The sequence below is a fragment of the Paroedura picta genome, chromosome 2, assembly GCF_049243985.1.
Source record: "Paroedura picta isolate Pp20150507F chromosome 2, Ppicta_v3.0, whole genome shotgun sequence".
Lineage (NCBI taxonomy): Eukaryota > Metazoa > Chordata > Lepidosauria > Squamata > Gekkonidae > Paroedura > Paroedura picta.
In genome coordinates, this window is record NC_135370.1 from 181039194 (window position 1) to 181060502 (window position 21309).

The window sequence follows — 21309 nt, forward strand, 5'->3', positions numbered from 1 at the left end:
TGGGAGGGTCTCCTCTGTGTGGCTTGTGATTTTTGGACGCTGGGCTTGTGAGAGAACTGCGGGTGACTCTTACGGATCAATGCCTTTCTTTCTTTCTTTCTTTCTTTCTTTCTTTCTTTCTTTCTTTCTTTCAATACAATACAATACAATACAATACAATACAATACAATACAATACAATACAATACAATACAATACCTTTATTGGCATAAAGCAGATAAGCAGGATAAACAAAGTTAGTCAAGATACGTCAGACAGTTTAAATTTAAAAACTGAGGACAGAAATTCAGCCTTAATAAAAGTGACGTCGGCATCCTTATCACTCAGTAAAAATTGGCAAATCAGGTCTCTTGAATGGTTTCTCCGTTTTGGTATGAGAGGTATAATATGCATTCTTTCTTTCTTTCTTTCTTTCTTTCTTCTTTCTTTCTTTCTTTCTTTCTTTCTTTCTTCTTTCTTTCTTTCTTTCTTTCTTTCTTTCTTCTTTCCTTCCTTCCTTCCTTCCTTCCTTCCTTCCTTCCTTCCTTCCTTCCTTCCCTCCCTTCCCTCCCTTCCTCCTTCTTTCTTTCTTTCTTTCTTTCTTTCTTTCTTTCTTTCTTTCTTTCTTTCTTTCTTTCTTTCTTTCTTTCTTTCTTTCTTTGGAAGACCTAGGACACCTATGTTTCTGTGGGTAGGAAGGGCTTTTCCAAGACCCATCATTCATAGTCACTGCCACGAGATGCCAAGTGAGGGGTGGCATAGAATCCGAACAAATAAACAAATGAATCAATGAATTGAACAGAGCAAAACTGGTATCAAAATGACAGTAGAATAGCAGGATATTGGTCTTCTGTGCAGCAAGCCAACTTTGAATATTCCGTATTTATATCACGTCTTCTGCTTTCTTATATTCATCTGGTGTTTTCGGCTTGGAAGGACCAACACCGGCCCTGTCAGGTAGGCCACTGGGTGGCTTAAGCCAAATAGGGACTTTGAGAAGATGGAAGCTATCACCTGGGAGAATGGCTCACAGCTTTTCCTCTTACCGTGCAAGTAGCGTGGGTATTCGATTCTATCCGTTCTCAAATGTTTTACGAGGGAGAAACCCCTGAAATTTTCTTCAGGCTGCGAAATACCCCAGGGTTTCATGAAGCCCTGCTTGAGCAAGCCGGTTCTATAACTTTCCTTTCTCTGGGAAGTGAATCTGCTTGTGCCTCCTCTTTTTCTTTTAAAAAGTCTCCCACCTTGATTTTGTATCCTGGAGAGATATCTCTGACCTCAGCTGTGGAAGAGGTGGCGTGGTACACTGGATATATCTTTTCTCATTCATCAAGCAGGCCTCATGGCCAGATTGTGGCTCTCCAGATGTCTATGGACTACAGCTACCATGAGCCCCTGCCAGGGACATCTGGAAATCCACAGTCTGGCCATCCCTGCTCTAGGTTCCCCCCTCCCCCCTGGTATTATGCAAAAGCACTGACGTTTTAAAATACGTAAAGGTAAAGGTATCCCCTGTGCAAGCACCGAGTCATGTCTGACCCTTGGGGTGACGCCCTCCAGCGTTTTCATGGCAGACTCAATACGGGGTGGTTTGCCCGTGCCTTCCCCAGTCATTACCGTTTACCCCCCAGCAAGCAAGCTGGGTGCTCATTTTACCGACCTCGGAAGGATGGAAGGCTGAGTCAACCTTGAGCCGGCTGCTGGGATTGAACTCCCGGCCTCATGGGCAAAGCTTCCAGATGGCTGCCTTACCACTCTGCGCCACAAGAGGCTTTTTTTTTAAAATACGTAGCAGGTTGCTATTTGAAAAGCCTTGGCCCAGGAGCCAAACTTGGGAAAGGCTTTGCAAAGGCCGGCCAAAACCACTCATTTGGTTCTGCTGACCCCTTTTCTGGCTGCAGTCTACCAGAACAAAAAATGGGAGCAAAACACCCCTGATACCACAACTGTAGAAGAGTTGGTTCTTATACGCCGCTTTTCTCTACTAGAAAGAGTCTCAAAGTGACTTACAATTGCCTTCCCTTTCTTCTGCGGTTTGTATCACTGACACTACAATTTAAGGAGACAACAGAATAGAAAAAAAGAACAGGAGAAGACCACTAAATACCAAGACCTACAAACAGAGTTAGGGCATGTCTGGGGGAAGGAGGTGACCATCATCCTGGTTGTCACTGGAGCCCTTGGAGCTTACAATCCCCTTCCCTTCTCCTCACAACAGACACCGTGTGAGCTAGGTGAGGCTCAGAGAATTCTGATAGAACTGCTCTTTGAGAACAGCTCTAACAGGACTGTGACTGGCCCACAGCTGGCGGCATGTGGAGGGGAGTGGGAAATCAAACCTGGCTTGTCAGATTAGAAGCCGCCGCTCTTAACCACTACACCAAGCTTTGATATGGAAGGTGAATTCTACGGCATTGCACCCCTCTGCAGGGCCTCCCCAAAAACCCACCCTCTCCAGACTGAATTCCTAAATCTTCAGGAGTTTCCCAACCTGGAGATGGCAACCCTATGACTGTAGAGGCTAAAGGGTAAGGGAATGGATTATGCCACTGGGTTTCTGGGGAACTGTCAAATTAAAAGCTTAGTTTCTTAAACAATTCTTGGGGTGGGGGCATTCCTGGGGTAGTGGAAACCAGGGCATAAAAACCAAACTCCTCTTCTATTGAGGACAAGCAGCAGTGGATGGGAGGGTGTGGTCAACTGTTTTCCGGAAGGGTGATTCTGGGATATTCCCGGAGCTAAATCAGAGCTGTCGAAAATGAACTGAATCTGCCACCTCGTGGCCCAAACGTTAAAGCCAGCAAGGGAGAGCATCGTTTCGGGAGGAGAGGCATCTTGGACAGAAAGAGCCGAACCAATTTCGAGTCCAGCGGCCTGTTGAAGACCGGAAGAGTTTTGTTCGGGGTTTAAGGCACACTTCTTCAGACACCTGAGCTGGTCCACACGCACATCCAGAATGAAACGGGCTGCTGGACTGGAAAGGGGTGTGGGTGAGCGTAAAGTCCGGCCAAGTCACGGCTGTTGCTTGGGAACCCAGTGGGATTTCCAGGGCATGAGAGGAAGAGATGTGGTTTGACGCTGCCCGCCTCTGACCAGGGCTGACTCTGGATTTCCTCTCCCATCCATGACCAGGGATGACCCTTCTCAGCTTCCAAGATGTGACGAGATCAGGGACATGTGCCTGGGACATACAGGGAGGTTGTCAGGTCCGGCAGGGGATGGGGTGGAGGGAGGGCAGCTAGACTCAAGAAGAAGAGGGAGGAAGAAGAAGAGGGAGGAAGAAGAAGAAGAAGAAGAAGAGGGAGAAGGGAGAATAGGGAGAAGGGAGGAAGGAGAAGAAGAGGGAGAAGGAGAAGAAGAAGAAGAGGGAGAATGAGAAGAAGAAGAAGAAGAAGAAGAAGGAGAAGAAGAAGAGGGAGAAGAAGAGGGAGAAGGGAGAAGAGAGAAGGGAGGAAGAAGAAGAAAAGGGAGAAGGGAAGAAGAAGAAGAAGAAGAAGAAGAAGAGGGAGAAGGGAGAATAGGGAGAAGGGAGGAAGGAGAAGAAGAGGGAGAAGGAGAAGAAGAAGAAGAGGGAGAATGAGAAGAAGAAGAAGAAGAAGAAGAAGGAGAAGAAGAAGAGGGAGAAGAAGAGGGAGAAGGGAGAAGAGAGAAGGGAGGAAGAAGAAGAAAAGGGAGAAGGGAAGAAGAAGAAGAAGAAAAGGGAGAAGGAGGAGGAGAAGGAGAAGGAGGAGGAGGAGAAGAAGGAGGAGGGAGAAGGAGAAGAAAAGAGAGAAGGAGGAGGAGAAGGAGAAGAAGGAGGAGGGAGAAGAAGAAGAAGAGTTGGTTCTTATAGGCCGCTTTTCTCTACCCAAAGGAGGCTCAGAGGGGCTTATATTGGCCTTCCCTCTCCCCACAACAGACACCCTGTGAGGGAGGTGAGGCTGAGAGAGCCCTGATATCCCTGCTCAGTCAGAACAGCTTTATCAGCGCGGTAGCGAGGCTAAGGTCACCCAGCTGGCTGTATGTGGAGGAGCGGGGGATCAAGCCTGGCTCACCAGATTATAAATCCACACTCCTAACCACTACACCAAGCTGGCTCTTAGGTGGGGAAACCCCTCGAGATTTGGGAATGGAGCCTGGGGAGGACCGGGACACCAGTTAGGCACAAGGCCCAGGTGCCCCACCTCCAAAGCAGCTGTTTTCTCCAGGAGAACGGGTCTCCGTACTCTGGAGATAAGTTGTAATTCCAGGGGATACCCTGGCCCCACCTGGAGGCTGGCATCCCTAGGGTCCAGCAAGGGAACAAAATATATCTTGACACCCAGACTCCTGTAACTGGACTGGATGGACCCCTGGTCTGACCCAGCAGGGCTCTCCTGATGTCCTTAGGAAGGCCTCGGCCTCTCTGCCCTGTTGCTGGCCCTCCAGAGGAACTGGCTGGCCCCTGTGTGAGACAGGAGGCTGGACTGGATGGACCCTGGTCTGACCCAGCAGGGCTCTATGATGTCCTTAGGAAGGCCTCGGCCTCTCTGCCCTGTTGCTGGACCTCCAGAGGAACTGGCTGGCCCCTGTGTGAGACAGGAGGCTGGACTGGATGGACCCTGGTCTGACCCAGCAGGGCTCTCCTGATGCTCTTAGGAAGGCCTCGGTCTCTCTGCCCTGTGGCTGGCCCTCCAGAGGAACTGGCTGGCCCCTGTGTGAGACAGGAGGCTGGACTGGAGGGACCTCTGGTCTGACCCAGCAGGGCTCTCCTGATGCTCTCAGGAAGGCCTCGGTCTCTCTGCCCTGTGGCTGGCCCTCCAGAGGAACTGGCTGGCCCCTGTGTGAGACAGGAGGCTGGACTGGAGGGACCCTGGTCTGACCCAGCAGGGCTCTCCTGATGTCCTTAGGAAGGCCTCGGCCTCTCTGCCCTGTTGCTGGCCCTCCAGAGGAACTGGCTGGCCACTGTGTGAGACAGGAGGCTGGACTGGAGGGACCCTGGTCTGACCCAGCAGGGCTCTCCTGATGTCCTTAGGAAGGCCTCGGCCTCTCTGCCCTGTTCCTGGCCCTCCAGAGGAACTGGCTGGCCCCTGTGTGAGACAGGAGGCTGGACTGGATGGACCCTGGTCTGACCCAGCAGGGCTCTCCTGATGTCCTTAGGAAGGCCTCGGCCTCTCTGCCCTGTTCCTGGCCCTCCAGAGGAACTGGCTGGCCCCTGTGTGAGACAGGAGGCTGGACTGGATGGACCCCTGGTCTGACCCAGCAGGGATCTCCTGATGTCCTTAGGAAGGCCTCGGCCTCTCTGCCCTGTTGCTGGCCCTGCAGAGGAACTGGCTGGCCCCTGTGTGAGACAGGAGGCTGGACTGGATGGACCCCTGGTCTGACCCAGCAGGGCTCTCCTGATGCTCTTAGGAAGGCCTCGGCCTCCCTGCCCTGTTGCTGGCCCTGCAGAGGAACTGGCTGGCCCGTGTGAGACAAGAGGCTGGACTGGAGGGACCCCTGGTCTGACCCAGCAGGGCTCTCCTGATGTCCTTAGGAAGGCCTCGGCCTCTCTGCCCTGTTGCAGGCCCTCCAGAGGAACTGGCTGGCCCCTGTGTGAGACAGGAGGCTGGACTGGAGGGACCCCTGGTCTGACCCAGCAGGGCTCTCCTGATGCTCTTAGGAAGGCCTCGGCCTCTCTGCCCTGTTGCTGGCCCTGCAGAGGAACTGGCTGGCCCCTGTGTGAGACAGGAGGCTGGACTGGATGGACCCCTGGTCTGACCTAGCAGGGCTCTCCTGATGTCCTTAGGAAGGCCACGGCCTCTCTGCCCTGTGGCTGGCCCTTCAGAGGAACTGGCTGGCCCCTGTGTGAGACAGGAGGCTGGACTGGATGGACCCCTGGTCTGACCTAGCAGGGCTCTCCTGATGTCCTTAGGAAGGCCTCGGCCTCTCTGCCCTGTTGCTGGCCCTGCAGAGGAACTGGCTGGCCCCTGTGTGAGACAGGAGGCTGGACTGGAGGGACCCGTGGTCTGACCCAGCAGGGCTCTCCTGATGTCCTTAGGAAGGCCTCGGCCTCTCTGCCCTGTTGCTGGCCCTGCAGAGGAACTGGCTGGCCCCTGTGTGAGACAAGAGGCTGGACTGGAGGGACCCCTGGTCTGACCCAGCAGTGTCATTCTGATGTTTTTAAAAGCACCCAGCAATTTGATTCACTCAGCAAAAGTAGGAATTATGCCCTCTTCCAGCTCTGGTGCTGTTGCTACAGACGGGAAACATAAATCATGCCAATCCATCCCTGTTCCCATCCACCTTTGCTGGGGCAGCCACAGCAGAGAAAACTCATTCCCCACTTCCATCCATGTGGTTTTGGGACTGGAACTCATTTGGAAAATAGCTGGAATCCCGGCTGATGGTGCATGGGGCCGAGGGGGGAGTGAATTATCACAGCATTTTGTAAAAGAGGAAAGAATTGCCAGGCTCCGGGTGGAACCTGGAGAAGTATCGAAATTCCATCTGCTCTCCAGACAACAGAAATAGTTTCCTTGGTCAAAACGGGGTCGGGTATACAAATGAAGACACTTCCTAAACCAGCCCTTGTCCAGAATCCATGTTTGATGATTAACCTTGAAAGCCCCTTGCTGGAGTCACCATAAGTTGGATGCTAAGCAGGATTGGTACTAGGATGGTAGACCACCAAGGAAGGCTCTGCAGAGGAAGGCAATGGCCAAAAACTCTGATTCTCACTTGCCTTGGATCCCCTTGCTGGAGTCAGCATAAGTTGAGGATGGAAGACCACCAAGGAAGGCTCTGCAGAGGAAGGCAAAGATCAACCACCTCTGCTTCTCCCTTGCCTGGAAAGGCCTTTGCTGGGGTGATCATGTCTTGAATGGGAGACCACCAAGGAAGGCTCTTCAGAGGAAGGCCATGACCAACCACCTCTGCTTCTCTCTTTCCTGGAAAGACCTTTGCTGGGGTGATCATGTCTTGGATGGGAGACCACCAAGGAAGGCTCTGCAGAGGAAGGCCATGACCAACCACCTCTGCTTCTCTCTTGCCTGGAAAGACCTTTGCTGGGGTGATCATGTCTTGGATGGGAGACCACCAAGGAAGGCTCTGCAGAGGAAGACCATGACCAACCACCTCTGCTTCTCTCTTGCCTGGAAAGACTTTTGCTGGGTTCACCAGGAGTTGGCTTTTACTTGACAGCACTTACATAGGAAGAAAATTTTAAAATCTTCTTGAAGAATTTCGTACAACAGTGCTTCTCCTCCTGTGTTGGTCAGATGTGGGGAAAGAGAGAACTGGGAAAGTGAGTTTGTGGACGGAAAGGTCTGGCATCTGGCTTAGCTCCAGGGAACTGGATCCTTAGCAAAAATGGTCATCGCAGTAGAAAACTGTGTCCAGAGCCCCCCATGGCTAATTCTCACCCCTTCCCCACCAGCTTTCCTTTCTGCCCGTCTTACTTGCTTGACCTCAATATCTCCGATCATCCTCCTGTGGGATGGGGGGTCGTCAGCCAGACAAATCATGCGCAAATATATTTTAATAAAGATTTTGCTCTCACCAGAGGAAGCTCAGCTATGGCTTATGTCATGTTGTGATATGGCGAGGAAGCAGGATGGGCATTTAGCAAGAGACGGGGCCTTTTGGGGCAGCTGTGTGTCTCTCAGCCACCCTCACTTGTTCCTTGGCAGCCGCCTTGGAAGGGAGGCCTGGTTCGTCCACCAAATTATAGCTGGTTTTGGCATCTCAAATTGCTGCAGTCCGACTTGGAGAACCAGCGTGGCGTGGCGGTTAAGAGCGGTGGCCAGTAATCTGGAGAACCAGGTTCGATTCCCCACTCCTCCTCCAATGCAGCCTGCTGGGTGACCTTGGGGGTACCAGTTCTTCCAGAGCTCTCTCTCTCTCAGCCTCACTTACCTCAAAGGAAGGGAAGGAGAATGTAAACCTTCTGGGAGAGAAAATCGGGGTATGAAAACCAACTCTTATTCTCGGCGGGTAATCAACCTTGGGTCTCCAGATTCGAGGCTGCTGGTCTTAACCACTACACCATACTGGATCTCCCCACAACACACACCCTGTGGGACAGGTTGGGGCTGAGAGAGCTCTGACAGAACTGCTCTGTGTGAACAGCCCAAAAGAGAACTGGGGCTGGCCCAGGATCACTCAGCCGGCTGCATGTGGAGGAGGGAGGAATCAAACCCAGTTCTCTCTTTAACCGTTATAACACCATGCAAGCTTTATAAATGCACGTAAGTTTTTATAACTTATATAGGGATCCTAAATCAATCTTTTTAAAATTGAAAGTAAACAATGCAACATTTCTAGCCCATTTATTGTCTGTATATGCACTCTTTGTTGCAGCTTTGTAATATCGAGATTTTTCTTAGCTGTGTCCGATTTTGGGTCCCAGGCAATTTCAGCCAATATGCCAGGGATAACATCCATGCAGACAGAAGAAGGGTTGCCATCTTTGGGTTGGGAATCACCAGGAGGTTTTGGGGCTGCACAAGGTTTGAGGAGGGACCTCAGCATGGTACAGAATGGCCCACCCTCAATATCTGACATTTTCTCCAGGGGAACTGCTCTCTGTCACGCGATGATCAAATTGCAAACAGGAGATATCCAGTCCCCACCTGGAGGTTGGCCACCCAGTCAGGGGGGTTCTAAAAGGTTTCCCGGCAGCGGGATAAGTAAGATGTCATGTGGGAGATTTACCGTGCTGTGGGAAACACGGATAGATTGGTTTTGTTCTCTCCCCGTTATACTAGAACGTGAAAACACCAATTTAATAGGTGGACCTTCCGTTCAGGACGGATAAAACAATTCACGCATCGCATCATCAACCTGTGGCATGCTGTAACAAAATGGAACCTCCATGCTCAGGAGCAGTGTACCAGTGAAGCTTGATTGTGGGGGTTTCTTGGCCTCTGTGTCCCTGATGTTGGAAATTCCCGGTTGGTTGGAGCCAGTAGGCCTCTTCTTACGTTCATAGGAGTTACCTCTGAGTAAAGGGGCAAAAGGTTGCCTAAGACGGAAGGTGTGTTGTCAAATTTGCACAAGGCAAATAAAGCAGCACCTGAAGGTGGGGAAATGCCCTCGCCTTGGGAAGTTACTGATTCATTTTGGTGGGGCTCCACAGGGTGGACAGTCCTGCGGGAACCGATTTACAAACATGGAAAGGGAAATCTGCTCAAGATGTTCCCGGACCTCACAGCTTTCTTGCAGAAAAGCCCCGGGGGCTGTTTAAAACGTATTCCCGTTTCCCACTTGGGGAGTTTAAAAATAAAATCATGAATCAACATGGCTAACATGTTGCCATGGAAAACCCTGGAAAACTGGGGCTCTCCAGACGTCCATGGACTACAATCCCCATGAGCCCCTGCCAGTTGGCAGGGGCTCATGGGGATTGTAGTCCATGGACGTCTGGAGAGTCACGATTTGGCCACCCCGTTACAGAGAAAAAACAAAAAATAAACAAATTCTCACATGAAGGGAAGGGACCTTCTCTTGTGTTTACCAATCCAGTCCCATAGCAACACAGAGGCCCACGAATCACATCCAATGGCCGTTCAGACTTCAAATCCACCCCTCACTGGCGTAATCAAGGCCCAGCGGGCTGGGGTGGCGCTCATTCTGGCCCGGAATTCAAAAGACCCGGGTTCGAATCTCCTTGCTGCCGTTCAGGTCATTCTGATCTACCTCGCAGGGTTCCTTGTACGGCCTCACCTGGGAAGGGAAAGCTTTGCACCCCTTCTTGGAGGAATGGCAGGACACACACACACAGAAGAAAAAATGGGGGGGGGGGAGTATTTTGGCTGTGCATGAGGAAAGCTGCTCCAGAGGTTTTGGTAAGGACTCGGAAAATGTTTGTGTGTTGTTGCCCCTCTTCAAGAGGTGGAGGTGGGGGCCACAGATGGTCCCATAGTCCCTCAAGAGGAGATGCCTATGGTCTTGACTTACCATTGAGACAGATCGCTTGGGGAGGAGCCGTGGTTCAGTGGTAGAGCCTCTGCCTGCCATTCTGAAGGTCTCAGGCTCAATCCCAGGCATCTCCAGCACCAGGCAACGGGAGACGTGAAAGGCCCTGGGTTCAATTCCCAACATCTCTAGAACCAGGTAACAGATGGCGTAAAAGATCTCAGCCAGGGACTCCGGAGAGCTGCTGCCAGCCTGAGTGGACAATACTGACCTTGAGTGACTCCAGCCTCTAATCTGGAGATCAATTTTCCACTCCTCCTGAGTCAGTCCCAGTTCTCCCACAGCTCTGACAGCCCCACAAACCTCAGAGAGTCAAAGAACCATAGAATAGTTGGAAGGGACCTCCTGGGCCATCTAGTCCAACCCCCTGCACTGTGCAGGACTCTCACAGCGCTATTGCTCATCCACTGCCACCTGCCACCTCCTTGAACCTTCACAGAATCAGGGCCAATTGTGGGTTTCTTTGGTTGTTTTTGCCTCTTTCTACCATCCTGCTGGGGTCCCAATAAAGAGATGAAATGAACTCCAGTGTTGATTCTGCTGAATTCAGATCAATTTTAACTGGGGACTTAATCAATCCTGCCCCCCCCCCCCGCTCAATTGAAACTGAAAGTGTTCTGCACTTGATTGAGGAAGCTCAGAGTGGGGAGAGGAGCGAAGCGCAGCAGGAGTCTCTTTCTTTCTTTTCTTGAAGGGAGGGGGGAGGATTGGAGGCAGCAGAGGAGGGGGAATAAATCTAAGAGGCAAATCTCTGCTGAGAGAAGAGCGCAGTCACTTTAAGACAAGCCTTGCAACCGGGAACCAGGAAGTCTTTTAACTGACACCCTGGCCAATCAGGGAAGACTTGCTTGAAGGTAGTTAATTAAAAAAACAAAACAAAAATCTGCACACTTACTCATGCCAATTTTTCAAATATCGAGGGTTATATCCACTTCCGGATATTGCAGGGAAAAGTTAGGGTCACTCTGGATCAATCATGCATGTTGCAGAGGGAATATTTAAAGCACGCAAAATCAAAATGGAAATTGCATTCAGTGTAGAGAGGAGGGATTCATTCTAACTGGGACTGGTTAAAAAGCGTACTGACTACACCCAGCTCTCTCTGAACCCATGGACTTCATCTTGGTGCCTTTCAGCGGGGTTATGCGGGAGGTCATGGCTGGAGGTCTCCTGCTATGGCAACTGCTCTTCAAGTGACTGTTCTCAGTTCTCCTGGGCAAAATGGCCACTTTGGAAGGTGGAGCCTATGGCATTTCCCCCCATTGAAGTCCCTCCCCTCCGCAAACCCCGCCCTCATCAGGCTCCGCCCCCCACATGTTCCAACTCAAAGCTGGCAACCCTAGCTGGACAAGTTCCCCGGTAGCTAAGCTCAAAGTCTTGTTCTAAGAGATGGTGGGAGAGAACCGCCCTCCCCCCCCTCCCGAAAACCCAAATCAAGAGCCGACATGCCCCCGTGTTACAAAATTTTGTATTAATCGTCTCCCTTCACTTCCGATATAACGACGGTATGAAACGTAGGCATGATTCCTAGTTACACGGGAGGGAAAAAAATTATATATATATGTATAATTTCTCCCCTCCCTATATATTGTAGCAAGTTGTAATCACATGGGCGTTTCACCGGTAATAACAACAGAATTGAAAACTGTACAAGTTGCAAAGAACGGCATTTTCAAACATGCTATTTCCATTTAAGACAAAAAAAATTTTATCTTCCTTTTAAAAAATATGCATTGCTCGGCAACATTAACTAGGCAAAAATATTTCTTTGTGCACTAATTTTATACCGGGGAAATATACCCCCTTGGAAAAAAAAAAATTAAAAATACCCCCCCCCCCAAGAGGTCAAGGCTAAATGCATGCATGTACAATAGAGCGAATCTTATTTTCGTTTTTCTCGCCGGTAGCTGGCATGCAACAGAATGGAAAACGAAGCTTTCCCCCCTTCTCGTTTGCTCAAAATAGGAATAAATACACAAGGGTTATATATTATTAGGGGAGGAAGGATTCTGCTTTTAACACTGATTAACATTCCTGTTCGTTTGGGGTTTTCTTCTTCTTTTTCTTGTGACTCCTCCCAGAGGAATACACATTCGCCTTTTAAGTAAGGGTTAAAGGAATACATAAAAAACAAAACACTGTTTTTTGCAAATCCCTGTGACTTGTATAGAAAACGTTTGCGTGATGGTAAAAGGTAAAGGTAATCCCCTGTTCAAGCACCGAGTCATGTCTGACCCTTGGGGTGACGCCCTCCAGCGTTTTCATGGCAGACTCAATACGGGGTGGTTTGCCAGTGCCTTCCCCAGTCATTACCATTTACCCCCCAGCAAGCTGGGTACTCATTTGACCGACCTCGGAAGGATGGAAGGCTGAGTGAACCTTGAGCCGGCTGCTGGGATTGAACTCCCAGCCTCATGGGCAGAGCTTTCAGACGGCTGCCTTACCACTCTGCGCCACAAGAGGCTCATTTGTGTGATGGTAGCTGTGTGCAAATCACACTTTCCCCTCTCCACGATTGTCCCCTTTCAGGTCAGGAAATGAGACACGTCCAGGAAAGCTGGAAGATGGGGTGGGGTGGTCTGTTTCTGGGGGCTTTCCTGGAGGTCGAGAGAGACACGGAGGGGTTGTCGTTCCACACTGTCTCCTCCCGCACACAAGTAACATGCAAACCAACGCAACTTCGTTGGGCTGTTGTGGAGCTATGGCACAGATGTGATGGCGAAGAGGAGAGGAAGTGAGATGGAGGGGGGAGAGCACCTCTGTGTCTCTGACAATCTCAGGCCAAGCCCCTGAGAACCATAGAGACATGAAGCTGACAAGGGAAGCATTAACCCCTGCCTGAAAACCAGGCTACGGAGTCCTAGGGGAGGGTAGTAGACAGATCTCAGTCCAACCGCCCCATTCATTTGTGTTTGCCATGGATTCATACCTCCCACAGAACTGCTGGAGGAGAGTTACCAGCTCTGGATTGCGAAATTCATTTGCAGGGGAGTGGAGTTTGGGGAGGGACCTCAGCGGATCAAAATACCAGCTTGGTATCATCGTTGAGAGTGGAGGCCTCTAATCCGGTGAGCTGGGTTTGATTCCCAGGCTGGGTAATCTTGGGCCAGTCACAGTCCTGTTAGAGCTGTTCTCACCAAACAGTTCTGTCAGGGCTCTCTCAGCCCCTGCCTACCTCGCAGGGTGTCTGTTGCAGGGAGAGGAAAGGAAGGCAATTGTAAACTGCTTTGAGACTCCTTTGGGTAGTGAACAGTGGGATACAAAAACTTTCACCCCCTAGGTATTCAGCATGTGTCACGACCACCAATAGCTTGGTCAGGTTTCAGATACTTAGTTTTAAAGGAACTATTCAGATGGGGTGGCTATGCAGCAGAACCAAGTTTGAGTCCAGGGGAATCTTTAAGGCTAACAATATTTTATTCAAGGTATAAGCTTTCATGTGCAGCACAGTTCTGTGGCTAAATCTGTATCAGATACCAAGGTCTGCTTGTATTTGAAGAAGGATTCATGAACATGTAAGTTCACATCCTGAATTTGGTTGGCCTTAAAGGTGCCGCCTGGACTCAAACTTTGTGCTTCGTTACGGAGGGTAGCTGTATCGGACTGCAGCAATAATCCCAAGAGCACCTTGGGGACCAACAAGATTTTGGAGGAGATAAGCTTTCGAGAGTTGCAGCTCTCTTCTGTAAGATTTCACTTGCCTTTGAGTTTGAAACTGAAATCTGCCTGGAATACTTATTGTGGCCTTCCTTGCCTTCTCTTGGTCCTCTTGTTCAGTCGGGCATAGACCAGAAATGCTGTGTGAGCAGGGACAGGCTTTAAACCAATGTGGACACAGTTGTTCTTCTGTTCTCAGTTCTCTGGACAAGAGGGGACTCGGGGTAAAGGAGACGGTTATGATACTGGAAAAGTCATCCCAAGAGGACCAGATTTCTAGAACTAAGCTCATGTGTGTACTTACGCTAGCCGGGTTGGCTTGAAATGTTATTGGGGCTCCAGAAAATCCAAACGGCATCTTCTAAAGGGCAGCACCTATGGGCCAGTTCTCTCAAAGAAGCCTTGAGACAGCTTAAAAGGGTCACCACAAATCTTTTGCATTCCCACACGGCTGCCCTAGTTTGAGTGCACAATTAATTTTGTGCCTACAGATGGGGATATCTGTGGGGCTGTGGCCTCCCACCACTTGACCCGTGGTGGACAGGAAAAGCAGAGGGCCCTTGGAAGTTCTGGGTCCATTCTCACGGTGGGGAAATCAAGTGCTCCCAAATTAAACTCTCCGAATCCCTTTCTGTTCCCTTGTCAGCTGCTGTCTCCAAACATATTGATGACAGAAAGATAAAACCGGCAGCAATGCTTCCCCCCTTCCCTCCACACCAGCCTGGAGTACATTTCTGCTAGTGTTTCCCCATCAGATGATTGTTATAAACAACTAAAAAAAGAATAAGAAAGAAAACAAGCACCAATATAAAAATTTCATACATGATAATCGCATAGTAAAAATGGTTTCTCTTGTAAAGGAAGCCGAAACCACCAGCTTAATAACACTCTTGTGATGAGAGCAAGAAATAAGGAGGGGGGGGGGGAAAGAAATCCAAACACACGTTTTTAGGTAACCCGCAGCACCCCACACTATCCTATAAAAGAAAACAGGGGGGAATGGGTAATTTTTTTTAAAAATAGGAAGGCACTGCCACTGTTTTGTAGAACTACACATTCGAGTTCAACAGCCCCCCCTCCCCCAATAAATAGACTTAACTTTATTTTAGATCTGTTTTTGTTTCCTTTTAAAATCTTTCTTTTCCACCTGCACTCAATACAGGACTCGAAAAGGGAATTTGGCTTTTGAAAACCTGGAGCCCCCTTTCAATTTTACAGAAAGCAGCAACACACGCACACAAGTAGATAATTGTGTCTAGTGGGGAAGGAAATGTTCTGATTACAAAGAAGGGGGGGGAGGGAAGAATTACATGGATTTTAATATTGGGGATTTTTTTTTATCATGGTTACCAGCCATAGCAAGTTATATATCATATATATATATCCAAAATAATATATCTTAATAATCAGATCACCTCTGTTTTCTATATTTAGTGAAGGAATAAATAAAACTTTCTGATTTTGTAAATACTTTGACGAGCGTCTTCCTCTCTCCCCTGCCCCCAAGAGATACCAACACAAGCAACGCCATGCAGTTTTGTAGACTCGGAAACACAAAAGATCCTCTCTCCTCAACGTCTCTGTCCAGCTCATTCGCTGCTTTCTTCCACATGGACCTTGGCGGCAATCCGCCAAACCAGCCCTACATGCAGGCCGCTTTACAACAGATGGAGTTGGCCATGCATGCGCAAACCCCATTCTCTGCAGAACAGCTTATGCAGGCGGCCGGCTCGGCAGATTGCATCCCCTGTCCTGTTCTTTCCAAATCACTTCCCCAAAAAACCCTCGTCCTCTTCTCCTGAACTCCTTCCTTAACGCTTCCCGAAAACATGCTTCCATTTTCCTTGTCGTCCCTGCGTTCTGGTAAAGGTGAAACCTAGAATCATAAAATGTATTTTGGCACTTGTTTATTTCTTTTAAAAAAAAAAGACTTTAAAATGCTGCATCTCAAATGCATTCACATATATCTGCTCAGTCTACAGGTGTAGTTGCGAAGGGACAGCTGGTTCCCTTCCAAGCTACCCATGGGGGAAAAAACAATAACATCTCACTGGAGACATTTGGCACTAAGCGACCATCTTTGATAAGACGCAGAGAACTTGCATTCTTCTCCCTGATGAAAAAAAACACATTGCTGGGGTCAGGGGAGAATTTCTTATTGCACCTCGCTCTGCAGACTCCTCTAGACGGACGGCGGGAGGGAACGCTTTCTCCCTTAGGTACATCCGTAGCACATTTTTAAACCAGCTTCCATCTTGGATGACCTATCATGGGTCCCAACCAGGGAACTCTGGGGAGTGTAGTTTTCTGATGAAGCCAATGGCTCGAAACGGCTCGAAACGGTTGTCTCCAGTAGGGTTTGCATCTACCACCTTATGGCTGGAGGCCTCCTGCTGATTACAGCCCTCATCATACGACGCTCAGCTGATTAGCAGGTGGAAGTTGGGGTCAAGGGAGGGGTATGATTGTCTTGGGGAGAAAAATTAAAAAGAAAAAACGATCCCGCAGCTGCTTACAGGAAGTTCTGACTCTTATCACGGAGTTTCTGACAATTGCTAGAGCTACCCGTTTCACTTCTGGGTAACTCTAGGAATCAGCAGGACCTCTATCGATAAGAACGTCCGGTAAGTGGAAAGTTGTTTTTCTCCTTTTGCTTTCCCCTGAGACACAGTCCCCCCCTCCCCCCAACCTGCCTTGGAATGGTCTATGGGAATTATTTGGATGGGTAACTCAACGTCCATTCAAAACCAGTGGAAAAACCAGTTTAAATCTGTAGCACAAAGATTGTAAGGATGACTCAGCACTTTCACTAAACTAAAGTCCCCTCCAGTTCTTTGTGGGACGGATGTTAATACTGGACTATTAAAACTGATTTCAAACCAGCTCGATATCTATAGCATGGCCAAACTGTGGCTCTCCAGATGTCCATGGACTACAATTCCCATAAGCCCCCTGCCAGCGCCGGCAGGGGTTCATGGGAATTGTAGTCCACGGACACCTGGAGAGCCACCGTTTGGCTACCGCTGAGATACTTAGTGTTTGGTGTTGTAGCACCTCCTTGAAGGTGGTGTGGGAGTGCTCTTTTTCCGGGGATAAGGTGGGAAATCAGAATGGGCAAACACACAAACCACAGCACAGCACCTCCATGCATGGGCGACATCACAGCTAGTTGTCCTGGGCTGGGGAATTCAAGCATGGGTGACATCCGGTGCCTTCCGGAACTGCTGCAACCAGGAACATGATGCTCGAACATCTGAAGTGAAAGCCGCCTAGGTGAGCCAGATATCCTATCCTCTACCACTAGGGTGTAAACCACAGTCCATGCGGTGCTCTCATAGTACACCAAAAAAACCTGCATCTTCCCATCACAGATTCCAGCACATATTCCCAAAGACACAGAGAAACGATGGCAGAGGAGACTGTAAGGTGCATAAACTTTTTATCCCTCTAGGCCGGGGGGCCCAAACCTTGGCTCTCCAGATGTCCATGGACTACAATTCCCATGAGGCCCTGCCAGCAGGCTGGCAGGGCCTCATGGAAATTGCAGTCCATGGACATCTGGAGAGCCACAGTTTGACCACGAACCCAAGTCCCTAGAGAGTGCGGTTCCCTTTTCGACCACGTCAATCCCACCAGCTCCTCACCTGAGCCCCCAAGTCCCCGATGTGACCTCGCCGCACTTCCAGGTTCACACTGCAGTGCCAGGTTCACAATGCAGTGTGTCTCACACTAGAGAGCCAGTTTGGTGCAGTGGTTAGGACTTCTACTCTGGCGAGCTGGGTTTGATTCCCTGCTCCCCCACATGCAGCCAGCTGGGTGACCTTGGGCTTGACACAGCACTGAGAAAGCTGTTCTGACCAGGCAGTGATATCAGGGCTCTCTCAGCCTCACCCACCCCACAGGGTGTCTGTTGTGGGGAGAGGAAAGGGAAGGCGACTGTAAGCTGCTTTGAGCCTCCTTCAGGTAGGGAAAAGCGGCATATAAGAACCAACTCTTCTTCTTCTTCTTCAGTAATCTCAGGGCTCTCTCAGCCTCACCTCCCTCACAGGGTGTCTGTTGTGGGGAGAGGAAAGGGAAGGCGACTGTAAGCCGCTTTGAGCCTCCTTCGGGTAGGGAAAAGCGGCATATAAGAATCAAGTCTTCTTCTTCTTAAGCAGCATGGCAGAGACGTGTATTTTGCTTGGGCGCAATGTGAGTCTTGGCTGGAAACAAGCCGGCCTCAAAGGACGGGGCACCCAAGCTGTCCCCACTGCACCCTTTCCGGTGATGCGCCCTGTGGGAACGACCCCTCCGCAGCTCGGGAGAAAGCGGCCAGGCTAAGCTGGCTCCGTTCCCCTCCCGGCCCTCAAGCACGACCTCTCGTCTGCCAAGGCCCGGAGAAAGGTAGCAGTGTTTCCACGCCAACACAAATACACCACAGAATAGGCTCCTTATTTAGATGGGTTTTCGGAGCCGCCGTTCTTTCCTGGCTCGTTGGCACAGGGGAAGGCCCGTTCTGTCCTCCTACACCCGGGACGCCCTGTCCGGTTACCTCACCAGGCCGAAAAACGCTCTTTCCCTCATGAGGACTGGCTCGAGGGGCCGAAAACACCCCGAATCCTAGGGGAGTAGGGTTCACCGATTCCAAAGGAACGTCCCCCGTCGAGATAACCCGCTATCCCTCAGTTCCCGCTTGGAAGGGTCTTCCCCGTTCCAAGATTTCCGCAGTGGCACAGGAGTCGTGGCAAGACGGCTCCTCCTCGTGCCGCTCAGGAAACACTGAGATCATGTCGCAGGCATCTGATGACGTGGCTGCCCCCCCATGCGCCGCGGCGGCTTCCGGATTGCGGAGGTATTGCGGGGAAATCGGGCCCCGAGGAACTCGGAAATGACTAGGCTGTGTGTATTTGCGTGTGTGTGGGTTCTTTGGGAAGGCTGTCAAAAGTTAATCTCTCACGTCCCATCTCTCCTGGGGCTTCAGGAGGGATTCCCGGCGGCCGGCACGAGAGAGAGAGAGAAGTCACGGGGCCTTCTCGGGTGGCTAGCCCAAGTTGTTCGAAGCAAAGGCAGCTCCTGTGCCGGAGGCCTGCATCTTGCTAACAGAGCTTGCACCGTGAAAGATGTGCGTGTGTGTACGGCAGGGGGTCCAAACTGTGGATCTCCAGGGGGTTCGTGTAAATCGTAGTCCGTGGACATCTGGAGAGGCACAGTTTGGCCGCCCCTGGATTCGTACCATGCTCTCCGCCCCTTCCCCCTGTTTATAACCCCGTCCTGCCACCGTAACGGTAGCTTTAACCTCAGGCCCGCAAATTCAGGACTGCTTGTTTCTCCATGGGGTAGATCTCCACAGTTCCCTTCTGCTAAGGCTGTTGCTTTCTGTGATCAAAGAAGCCTTCCTGGATTCAGGACGATCCCCAACCACAGATCTTTAGGTTTGCCTGCAAAGTCCCCAGGGGGGAGGGAATGCCATGGAGAGCTTTATGTTCTGTGGTCTGTTTGTTTTGCGCATGGCTGCCCTCCCCTCACACTTCTGGTCTTGTGTCACAACACCAAACCGAGAACTTGGAAATCCACTCCACTCCGTCCCCAAATCATGGACAGGCCTCAGCTCTCCTTAATACTCTGGTGAGACGCCCCCCCTTCCTCCTAGGATGGGATGGTCAAACTGTGGCTCTCGGGTTGTCCGCGGACTACAATTCCCATGAGCCCCTGCCAGTGCTGGCAGGGGCTCATGGGAATTGTAGTCCACGGACAACCCGAGAGCCACAGCTTGACCACGCCTGCTCTAAGACGCGGGGCCCGGTGTCCATAGCCTGCAAGCAACACCTTTCCCATCTCGGCCCTCTCACAAACGGACAAAAAAAAAAGGAACGCGGTTTTCTCGGGCGCAGTCCTTCCGCCGACGCGGCCCCGTCTACTCCGCGACCCCCTCGTGCCCTTCGCTGGCGCCCCCTTCCGCCCCAGCTTGCAAAATCAGGGGGGGGGGGGGAAAGAAAAAGAAAGAAAAAAAAAGAAAAGCCACAAGCACCCCAGGGCCCTCTCGCAGCGATAGCTTGGCAGTTATCGGAGGAAACGCAAACCCTGCGGCTTAGGAAGACACACGAGAAAAACACACGCGCACACGCACACACACACAGAGATACCATGCAAGGGATCCTTTGCGGAGATGGGAGCTGTCAAGGCCCTGCTTTGGCAAAACAGGCGCCTGGAAAAAGTCCTCTGACCGCGAGCCGCCCCCGTCACGGTTGCCTCCGCAGTTTCCCCGCTGCTCTTGCAGTGTCTTTGCCCCGGTTTGTCCCAGCCAGAGAGTTCCCGCCAGATGCGCCAGCCACACCCTCCCCGCCGCACATTGTCGTAAAGGGACCCGGCCTCCAAGGGCAGGGGCCGTCAGGTACTAGGGGCAGGGCCTGGCCCACCTTGGCAGTTCAGCCGAGATATGCCACAGTCACCAGGAGGAGAGCGGCGTGCCCGGAACCTCTGACGTCCCCTCTTCAACCTGCCTCCGTGTAAACAACGCACAGAATCCAAAGCCACTCGTGAACTTCAACGGAGGGAAGCTGACCGGGCCTCTTTGGCCTCCTGTTCGATCTCCTTTCCCCTTAAATCACCGCAGCTCCCATCCTGGTGTTCCGAACGTCGATGAAACGCGGGAGGTATTTACAAACGGGCCGCTGCAGAACTCGGTTGCTTTTGGATCGTGCTTCCGTGAGGTCCTCGGGAAAAGTCCGTTTCTTCATAAACACGGGATTCCTTTGCAGGGTGCTGTCTCCCCTTCCCGCGACTGGCTTATTCCCTCCTGGAGATTTCTTCTTGCCTGTTCACTAGCCCCTAAGATACCCGCCCTTAGATGCTGTGGGGAACGGCTGGGATGTAGGGGAACGTCCCCGTTTTCGGCGTTCAGCCCAAATATATTCTCTCTTCCGCACAGGCAAGAAACGCAGCGATTCTTGCGGGCGGCTTCTGACGTTAACTGCGAGATTAAGTGACCCTTTAAAGACGTGGAAACGGAGATGGGTAAGGAGGCGTGAAGATAAAGGGGAAGGACGGGGGGGGGGGGGAGAGAGGGAAGACTATGGAAATGAAGAGGTTACAAAACATCTCCAGGGATCCTCAGCGCGAAGAGGAGGGGAATCCGTCACCCAGGTTGCCACGGGTCCAGTGGTAGTTGCTCTGTCACAGCCAGCGGTCTTGCTGCAGACCCCCTCTGCTCCCTAGATGGTCGAGGTTCTGTCGACACCATCTGCAAGTAGAATCATAGGATAACAGGTGGAAGGGACCTCTTGGGTCATCTAGTCCAACCCCCTGCACTATGCAGGACACTCCACTGTAATCTGCCACCCCTTGAGCCTTCACAGAATCAGCCTCTCCGTCAGATGTAGATCCAGCCTCTGCTTAAAATTTTCCAAAGATGGAGAACCCACCACGTCCCGAGGAAGCCTGTTCCACTGAGAAACCGCTCTAACTGTCAGGAACTTCCTCCAGATGTTTCGACGGGATTTCTTTTGCATTAATTTCAACCCATTGGTTCTGCTCCATCCTCCATATGGCAGCCTTTAACATACTTGAAGATGGTTATGAATTCCCCCCCAATCGTCTCCTCTCCAGACTAAACAGACCAAGCTCCCCCAACCTTTCCTCCTAAGTCTTGGTCTCCAAACCCCTCACCATCTTTGTTGCCCTCCTCTGGACACGCTCCAGTTTGTCTTCATCCCTCTTCAACTGGGGTGCCCAAAACTGAACACAGGACTCCAAGGGAGGCCGAACCAGAACAGAGTAAAGC

At 51.0% G+C, this 21309-nt stretch overlaps 1 protein-coding gene across 4 annotated transcripts in view; it reads right to left on the minus strand.

Moving 5' to 3' along the window:
* Positions 1–11347: 11347 nt before the first annotated feature.
* Positions 11348–21309, minus strand: part of SAMD4A (sterile alpha motif domain containing 4A) — a 124811-nt gene continuing 114849 nt past the window's right edge. For 3 of the 4 annotated variants that reach the window (XM_077324029.1, XM_077324027.1, XM_077324026.1), the window contains one exon: positions 11348–20769. In XM_077324029.1, the coding sequence (XP_077180144.1) occupies positions 20741–20769 (29 nt within the window). In that variant the 3' untranslated portion in view covers positions 11348–20740. The remainder of the gene's footprint in view (positions 20770–21309) is intronic. The other variant, XR_013228619.1, reaches the window with a different exon arrangement.